General features: G+C 40.5%; 1 protein-coding gene across 1 annotated transcript; it reads right to left on the reverse strand.

Annotated features, from left to right (window-relative positions):
• Positions 1-281: 281 nt before the first annotated feature.
• Positions 282-9007, reverse strand: LOC129841600 (C-type lectin domain family 4 member M-like). Its single transcript, XM_055909980.1, has 6 exons — positions 8781-9007; positions 1741-1839; positions 1368-1643; positions 1104-1228; positions 885-985; positions 282-559 (listed from the first exon to the last, which is right to left on the reverse strand). Exons 1-6 carry the CDS (start codon positions 8920-8922, stop codon positions 412-414), a joined length of 891 nt encoding a protein of 296 aa, XP_055765955.1. The 5' UTR covers positions 8923-9007; the 3' UTR covers positions 282-411.
• Positions 9008-9578: the final 571 nt, after the last annotated feature.

Below are 9578 nucleotides of genomic sequence, written 5' to 3' on the forward strand. Positions count from 1 at the left end.
AGAGATCTCTCGAGAATAAATGCTATTGATTAATTTGGACACGGGTCTCTGTCTATTGTATGAAAATAAGAATCTTACAAATTTTTATAAACGGACAGAGTGTTTGCATTGTTACAATTAAATTGGTTAACGAACATTTAGGAAACTATTTCCTTCAACAGTTTTTGACTGAAGCTCATTGAACCACTGAAAATAACAACTTAACTTCCCTCTTTTGGGACCCATAAAGCAGAGTCTGATGTACTATCTTCATGTTGACTCTGGTAAACAGGACGCTACAATGTCAGGAAACAAGTAGGACTTTTATTAATATACTTGTGTGCCTGAGTTTGAGACAAAGACAGAGAGACAGAGGCAGAGGAGGAAGTTCTGTGCACTGTGTATGTGGTACAGTATGTTGTCATGGTGATTTTAAAACACTTTCTCACAAATCCAGTTGAGTTTGCTGTCGCATGACATGTCATTCCATGACTTTAGAGGACTCTGATCTTCGTGTATCTCAGCACAGTCCTCGTCCCCAGTAGGACCTGCATTATCAGGCTGTTTGGCATACCAGTACCTACAGGGTTAAAAACAGCAGGATTTCATGGTTAATACCAGTACCTACAGGGTTAAAAAAAAGTCAGATATCAAGGTTAATACCCGTACGTACAGTGTTAAAAACAGCAGGATTTCATGGTTAATACCAGTACCTACAGGGTTAACAACAGTCAGATTTCATGGTTAATACCAGTAGCTACAGGGTTAAAAACAGTCAGACATCACAATACTAAATAATATGTCGACATCTTATAGTTAACTGTGTTGACTGCTATCATCAATGTCAGTAACCTGCATAGAAAAAGGTTGAATGTCTTATTGATAGAATAGTTATCATATCTCACCCTGTGGTCAGTGGGGTGCCGTCCACCCATTTCCAGGTCCCCTCCTTAACAGAGTCAGTCAGACCAATCCAGACTCTCTTCTTGAGGTTGAAGAGAAATGTCTGTTGTTGAGAAAGATAAATTAACAGACATTTATGTTTGATCATATCTACCCCCTGCACACCCATCGCCTCTCCCTCTCCCTCTCCCTCTCCCTCTCCCTCTCCCTCTCCATCTCACCTGTTCCTCTCTGCTGTTTATGATCACCAGGTCTGCTCCTCTCTCCAGACAGGCCTCTCTGCTCTCCTTCCAGGTTTTAGTCTCAGTAGACAGGAAGTACCAACTGGATTCAAACTTCTGCCAGCCTTCAGGACAGATTTGAATATATTGATGAACATACGAATTTCCTTCAATTTATCACACTGGACACTTAATGAAAGAACACAGAATGATGATTAGTTTAGTGTGGGATTAATGGTAATGTATTACTGTAGGTTTACTCACTGAGATTGCTAAGCCTCCAGTTAAGAAACTCTCTCTCAGTCTGTAGCTGGTCTCTCTCTTTAGTCATGGTGTTGTAACTGGTCTTTAGCCGGTCTCTCTTTTTAGTCAGGGTGTTGTAACTGGTCTGTAGCTGGTCTCTCTCTTTAGTCAGGGTGTTGTAACTGGTCTGTAGCTGGTCTCTCTCTTTAGTCAGGTTGTTGTAGCTGGTCTGTAGCTGTTCTATCTCTGCAGATGAGTTGTTTTTATAGGCTATGAAGCTCTTAGAGACCCCATCATCTGTTATCACAACAACAAAGTGTATCAATAAAATAGATAATCTGGTGAATTGTAGGTGAATGATGGTGAATTGTAGGAATTCTAACGTAAGACTTACAGTAGACAGACAGGCCTATGATCCCAGCCAGTAGAACACACAGCAGCCCCAGACACACTGCAGCAACTCTGGAGGATCTCTTCTCTGAGCTATCAGGCTCTGTGGAGACAGATACTGTACATAGCATCAATGAAACACAATAACACTTTTAAAGTGATGTTTTCTCACCCCATCTCTCTTCCTGTAGAGGTGACTTGTGGTTGTTAAAGATACAGCTTCACACATTAACAGAATATATAGTGTCCAGCTACAGCTATCTCCTAGCCTTGCTAACGTTAGCCAGCAAGCTAATGTTAGTAGAATTCATATGTTTAGGACATTTGTAACATATACAAATTGTAAGTCGTAACATGTCATACAAAATGTAAATCGTAACATCATAGAAATTGTAATTTGTAACATACAAAATGGATCATGGTGTCACGCCCTGAACTTAGAGAGCCTTTTTATGTCTCTATTTGGTTTGGTCAGGGTGTGATTTGGGGTGGGCATTCTATGTTTTTGTTTTCTATGATTTTGTATTTTTATGTTTTGGCCGGGTATGGTTCTCAATCAGGGACAGCTGTCTATCGTGGTCTCTGATTGGGATCCAAACTTAGGTAGCCATTTTCCCTCCTTTCTTGGTGGGAAGTTAACTTTGTTTGTGGCACATAGCCCTTAAGCTTCACGGTTGTTTTGTATTGTTTATTGTTTTTTGTCGGCGTCTGTAACGAACGTCGTCGGGAGAAGGAGAAGAGGACCAAGGTGCAGTGTTCATATTTTAATCAATCAACTGAACACTGAACAAAACAACAAAAACGACAAACGAACAGTTCTGTAAGGTGACGATACACAAAATAGAAAGCATCTACCCACAAACACAGGTGGGAACAGGCTACCTAAGTATGGTTCTCAATCAGAGACAACGATAGACAGCTGCCTCTGATTGGGAACCATACCAGGTCAAACACATAGAAATACAAAACATGGACAACAGAACACCAGACATAGAATGCCCACCCAAACTCACGCGCTGACCAACCAAAATAGAGACATAAAAAGGATCTCTAAGGTCAGGGCGTGACAGCGTCATCCTAAATAAAAGGAATTTGTACGCTCACCACGCTGCGCTTTGGTCCTCTTCATTCGACGGCCGTGACATATGGACATCCACAAATTGATACATATCATATGAAACCTATCATATTACACTAAATGGAGTGACTCGGATTTACGTACAGAATAATAAGAATTGCAATGAGACCAGATGGAAATACACAGTAGCGATTTGCATTGGACTTTATGAACATGAAAATTAATGTTTCTGCAGTTAGTATACATCCTAAAATACAGAGCCTCGAACATTTCAGACCATTTAACCTCTTGTCTTAAAGGAACAACGTTTCCTTTAGGAGATGTAGTATTTAGCGTTTCATGTGTCCTTTTCCACAAGTATATAAATTCCAAAGCTTCCCTTGTGAAGTAAGACCTATATTTGGAGGACACATTGTATTCTGTTTTTTGAATATTTAATAATCTGTTTGTTACAGTTTATTTTACTCAGTTGAATTTTGAAGCCTTGGAGCATGGGGCATCAGCCAACCTCATCACATTAACATAGGCACAATTGTTTATGTGGCAAGTGGAAGGATAATAACCATTAGTTTAAACTTACATGTGTGTGTCTCTATGACTACGGTGTATTTACCAGTGTTCTGAGATTCAGGTTGTTTATCTATGGTCCTGTTCACAGTATCCTTTCCACAGCTCTTCCTGTCTACATTAGCATAAATATCCTCAGACTGCTCCATATAAAGGCTAATTCTAATTACTACCTTAAAATATACTTTGGTACTTTATGGATCTGCACACAGTACAACAGACAGTATATTATGTTTTATATCCTGTTAAACAGCTGCTTTAGTTTATCAGTCTGTTGTGTCTGAGAATGTACAGTGTTACAGGTGTAGGGAGGACTTCACACCTTAACCAGTGGTTTGAGCAGACAGCAACCTCCAGGAAGAGACACAACAGCAGATAGACACCATGATGAGTGTGTGGATATGTAGCAGGCAGGTCCACTGGTGTATGATGCATTGTGTTGCCGTTGGTCCCTTGTACAGTGAAGGTTGTGAGTCATTCTCACCTTCTATTAGCATTGATTTTGTGTGAGTGCGTTTTCTCTCAGTAATGTTCTGCCCTCTTTGTGGGTTCAGGTAACACTGTTTAAAGTATCCAATCACATTTAATCAGGAAGCTGGGAGACCTTGTTAAAACTTCTTATGGCTGCAGGGGCAGTATTGAGTAGCTTGGATGAAAAGGTGCCCAGAAGTGCCCAGAGTAAACTGCCTGCTCCTCAGTCCCAGTTGCTAATATATGCATATTATTGTTAGTATTGGATAGAAAACACTCTGAAGTTTCTAAAACTGTTTGAATGATGTCTGTGAGTATAACAGAACTCATATGGCAGGCAAAAACCTGAGAAAAAAATCCAACCAGGAAGTGGGAAATCTGAGGTTTGTAGGTTTTCAACTCATCGCCTATCGAAAACACAGTGGGATATGGGTCAGTTTGCACTTCCTACGGCTTCCACTAGTTTTCAACAGTCTGTACATTTACATTTACATTTAAGTCATTTAGCAGACGCTCTTATCCAGAGCGACTTACAAATTGGAGAACCTTGTCTGATGCCTCTACTGTGAAGTGGGGCCGAAGGAGACGGGAATGAGTAAGGTCTATCATGAGCTGACCATGCTCTGACCATGCCCATTCACATGAGAGGGAGTTCTGTTCCATCGCACTTCTGAAGACAATGGAATTCTCCGGTTGGAACATTATTGAAAATGTATGTTAAAAACATCCTAAAGTTTGATTCAATACATCGTTTGACATGTTTCTACTGACTGCTTTTAGTGAACTTGCTTCCTGACTTTGGATTTGTTTACCAAACACGCTAAAAAAAATAGCTATTTGGACATAAATGATGGACATTACCGAACAAAACGAAAATTTCTTGTGGAAGGGGGAGTCCTGGGAGTGCATTCCAACGAAGATCAGCAAAGGTAAGTGAAGATTTATAATGCTATTTATGAGTTTTGTTGACTGCACAATTTGGCGGGTAACTGTATGGCTTCCTTTTGTGGCTGAATGCTGTTCTCAGATAATTGAATATTGTGCTTTTGCCGTAAAGCTTTTTGAAATCTGACACAGCGGTTGCATTAAGAACAAGTGTATCTTAAATTCTATGTAAAACATGTATCTTTCATCAAAGTTTCTGATGAGTATTTCTGTTATTTGATGTGGCTCTCTGCAATTTTCCGGATATTTTGGATGCATTTCTGAACATGGCGCCAATGTAAACTGAGGTTTTTGGATATAAATATGAACTTTATCGAACAAAACATATATGTATAGTGTAACATGAAGTCCTATGAGTGTCATATAATGAAGATCATCAAAAGGTTAGTGATTAATGTTATCTCTATTTCTGCTTTTTGTGACTCCTGTCTTTGGCTGGATAAATGGCTGTGTTTTTCTGTGATTTTGCGGTGACCTAACATAATCGTTTGTGGTGCTTTCGCTGTAAAGCCTTTTTCAAATCGGACACTGTGGTGGGATTAACAAGAAGTGTATCTTTAAAATGGTGTGAAATACTTGTATGCTTGAGGAATTTTAATTGTGAGATTTCTGTTGTTTGAATTTGGCGCCCTGCACTTTCACTGGCTGTTGTCATATCGATCCCGTTAACCTGTCTAGCCCCGCTAGCGGAACCCCCCCCACATTCCACTGAAAAGGCAGCGCGCAAAATTAAAAAAACATTTTTTTTAAATATTTAACTTTCACGCATTAACAAGTCCAATACAGCAAATAAAAGATAAACATCTTGTGAATCCAGCCAACATGTCCGATTTTTAAAATGTTTTACAGCGAAAACACCACGTATATTTATGTTAGCTCACCACCAAATACAAAAAAGCACAGACATTTCTTTCACAGCACAGGTAGCTTGCACAAAACCCCCAAATAGAGATATAATTAGTCACTAACCAAGAAAAACTTCATCAGATGACAGTCTTATAACATGTTATACAATAAATCTATGTTTTGTTCGAAAAATTTGCATATTTAAAAAAAAACATTTTTATCCCATTTTCTCCCCAATTTTCATGGTATCCAATCGCTAGTAATTACTATCTTGTCTCATCGCTACAACTCCCGTACGGGCTCGGGAAAGACGAAGGTCGAAAGCACAACCCAACCAAGCCGCACTGCTTCTTAACACAGCACCCCTAATGTGTCAGAGGAAACACCATGTACCTGGCCCCCTTGGTTAGCGCGTACTGCGCCCAGCCCGCCACAGGAGTCGCTGGAGCACGATGAGACAAGGATATCCCTACCGGCCAAACCCTCCCTAACCCGGACGACGCTCTGCCAATTGTGCGTCGCCCCACGGACCTCCCGGTCGCGGCCAGCTGCGACAGAGCCTGGGCGCGAACCCAGAGACTCTGGTGGCGCAGCTAGCACTGCGATGCAGTGCTCTAGACCACTGCGCCACCCGGGAGGCCAAAATGTGCATATTTCAGGTATAAATCATAGTTTTCCATTGCAGCTACAATCACAAATATCACCAAAGCAGCTAGAACAATTACAGAGACCAACGTGAAATACCTAAATACTCATCATAAAACATTTATGAAAAATACATGGTGTACAGCAAATGAAAGATATACATCTTGTGAATCCAGCCAATGTTTCAGATTTTTTAAGTGTTTTACAGCGAAAACACAATATAGCATTATATTTGCTTACCACAATAGCCAAAAACACAACCCATTTATCAGCAGCAAAAGTTAGCGATCGCAAAAAAACAGCCAAAGATATATAATTTTTCACTAACCTTGACAAACTTCATCAGATGACAGTCCTATAACATCAGGTTATACAATACACTTATGTTTTGTTCGAAAATGTGCATATTTAGAGCTGAAATCCGTGGTTATACATTGTGAATGTAACTTTTTCCCAGAATCTCCGGATATATTTCTGACACTCACCTAATCTGACCAAATAACTCATCATAAACTTTACAAAAAAATGCATGTTGTACAGCAAATGAAAGATACACTAGTTCTTAATGCAATCGCCATGTTAGAATTCTAAAAATAACTTTAGTACGACATACAGCTTACGTTATAGCGAGACAGCGCCTGCAATGAGGGCGGAAAATTGTACTAAACATTTTCCACAGAAAAACATCTGACTGTCTGGATCTCTGTGTTGTTTAGGTACTGGTGGACAGGACAGCCTGATAAAGGTGGCTAGTTCTCTGGGCAGACGGACTGTGTTGAGACAAACTATGGACACGGTCCCGTGTGGCTCAGTTGGTCTAGCATGGCCCTTGCAACACCAGGGTTTTGGGTTCATTCCCCACGGGGGGACCAGGATGTATATGTATGAAATTTCCAATTTTTTTAAGTCGCTCTGGATAAGAGCGTCTGCTAAATGACTTAAATGTAAATGTAAGATGACCATCAGATCATTCCGTGTCTCTACATGGTCACCTTGTCCAGAGTATATCTCAACACAGTCCTCCTGTCCAGGGAACAGGACTTGCTATTTGTGATGATGGACAGGACACTATCATACCAGGAAGATATAGATCATAGACGGGATGTGGAGAACAAAGGCTAGTTGTTAACATATATTACATATCTTATGTAACAGCCCCAAGATAATTCAGGGAGTTTCCAGAACTCCCCCTTCCTTTCACCTTTCTGCTGATCTGGACCCTCTGTTTACTCCCAAATATACATCAACATGTTCAGGAGGTCCAGGACTACAAACATGGGTCATTATAATGTCCAGACAATATATTTGACACGACAAACTGCTCCAAGTGTATATTGAGGGTGGGTAGTCTTAACCAGTGAGGATGAGATGACAACACCTCTACATTTACCCTTTAGTCATTTTTATAAATGTTTTTCATTTAAAAAATGTATTTAACTAGGTAAGTCAGTTAAAAATGTATGTAACTAGGTAAGTCAGTTAAAAATGTATGTAACTAGGTAAGTCAGTTAAAAATGTATGTAACTAGGTAAGTCAGTTAAAAATGTATTTAACTAGGTAAGTCAGTTAAAAATGTATTTAACTAGGTAAGTCAGTTAAAAATGTATTTAACTAGGTAAGTCAGTTAAAAATGTATTGAACTAGGTTAGTCAGTTAGGAACAAATTCATATTTACAATGACGGACTACCCCGGCCAAACCTTCCCTAAACCCGGACGACGCTGGGCCAATTGTGCACCGCCCTATGGGACTACCAATCACGGCCGGTTGTGTTACAGCCCGGGATTGAACACGGGTCTGTAGTGACGGATCTTGCACTGCGATGCAATGCTTTAGACCGCTGCACCACTCAGCCCCCCAATGTAGCAGATGCTCTTCTCCAGAGTGACTTACAGGAGCAATTAGGGTTAAGTGCCTTGCTCAATGGCAGATCGACAAATTTTTCACGTAGTCGCCTCGGGAATTTGAACCAGCAACCTTGCGGTTACTGGCCTAACGATCTTAACCGCTAGAAGACCTGCAGACCTCTCTCTTCATGAACCTGATTGGTCGAGGAGATTTTGAGTGACAGCTGGTTGAATGACTGAAAAGATCCACTTTACCTTCGTCTTTGGGACCCATATGGGGGAACATCAATCAAGTATGAGCATTTGATATTGTGCTTATATGTAATTGACAACAAAGACTGACTTTCAAAGAGTAGCAGCCCCAGACACACTGCAGCAACTCCAGAGGGTCTCTTCCACCACTGACAATGTACTGAATCACACATTATTAAAGATATTTGGTAATGTGTTTTACTGTATCATCCAGGATTGGGACAAATAAATCTGTTTAATGTATAATGTGTAGTTTGTGTGTGTGTGTGTGTGTGTGTGTGTGTGTGTGTGTGTGTGTGTGTGTGTGTGTGTGTGTGTGTGTGTGTGTGTGTGTGTGTGTGTGTGTGTGTGTGTGTGTGTGTGTGTGTGTGTGTGTGTGTTCATGCAATCTTACCTGAAGCAACAACTCCATCTCTTGAACTGGGCTTGAAGGCTCTTACATTGCCATATATTTGGCCATCAATGTCTGTGTTCTTCATTGCATCAGGCTCATCGTCTTCAAATCCATCTGGCATTTCATACACTCCCTCTGACATCTTAACACACTTGAGGTCAAATACAGTAACTTCTACTTCTAACCTCACCTCTAATATACGTCTATAGCTGTGTCTTCTCCCTGCACTGTCCTGCATCTGTGTGATTTATGGTAGTGAAACTATCTGTCATCCACAGTGGATGATAAATTGTGAAATCAACACAACACTGGCCACCATGTGACTTCCACCAGCCTTAGTTTGATAATATACTACACTGAATGACTATATATAGTGCTATATGATGTATGTGTGAATTCACAGGGTCCCAATTTTGGATCGGCTAAAGTAAATTGTTATCCTGTTAATTGACATATACACTACATATATCCTGACTGAGTTTACAACACCCCCAGCCTTCAAATGGAGAACACACTATGGCTCTCACTCTGTGACTGGTGGTGTCGGGGAAGTTGTCCTAGATGCTGATTTTAGGTCAGTTTAACATTTCCACCACAAATGGTTAAGGTTAAGATTGGGGAGGGAAACCTGATCATAGATCTGTACCTAGGGGAATCTTCCCCCCCGTGTTGTGACTGGCCACCAATGACCATAGGAGTCTTTTTTCTATCTGTGCTGACTGTGAAGAGTTACTCAGAATGAAAAAGCAGAAGTTCTGTCAATATCTCCAAAGTTTCAGTTTTAAGGGAAATGAAAGA

Source organism: Salvelinus fontinalis, chromosome 42, assembly GCF_029448725.1.
Source record: "Salvelinus fontinalis isolate EN_2023a chromosome 42, ASM2944872v1, whole genome shotgun sequence".
Lineage (NCBI taxonomy): Eukaryota > Metazoa > Chordata > Actinopteri > Salmoniformes > Salmonidae > Salvelinus > Salvelinus fontinalis.

Bases quoted from the DNA above. Each gene is read 5' to 3' on its own strand.
- LOC129841600 (XM_055909980.1), bottom strand. From the start codon at position 8,922: ATGTCAGAGGGAGTGTATGAAATGCCAGATGGATTTGAAGACGATGAG. The intron at 1,229-1,367 runs GTGAGTAAACCT...TCTGTCCTGAAG, and splicing joins CTGGAGGCTTAGCAATCTCA to GCTGGCAGAAGTTTGAATCC. The intron at 986-1,103 runs GTGAGATGGAGA...TCTCAACAACAG, and splicing joins TAAACAGCAGAGAGGAACAG to ACATTTCTCTTCAACCTCAA.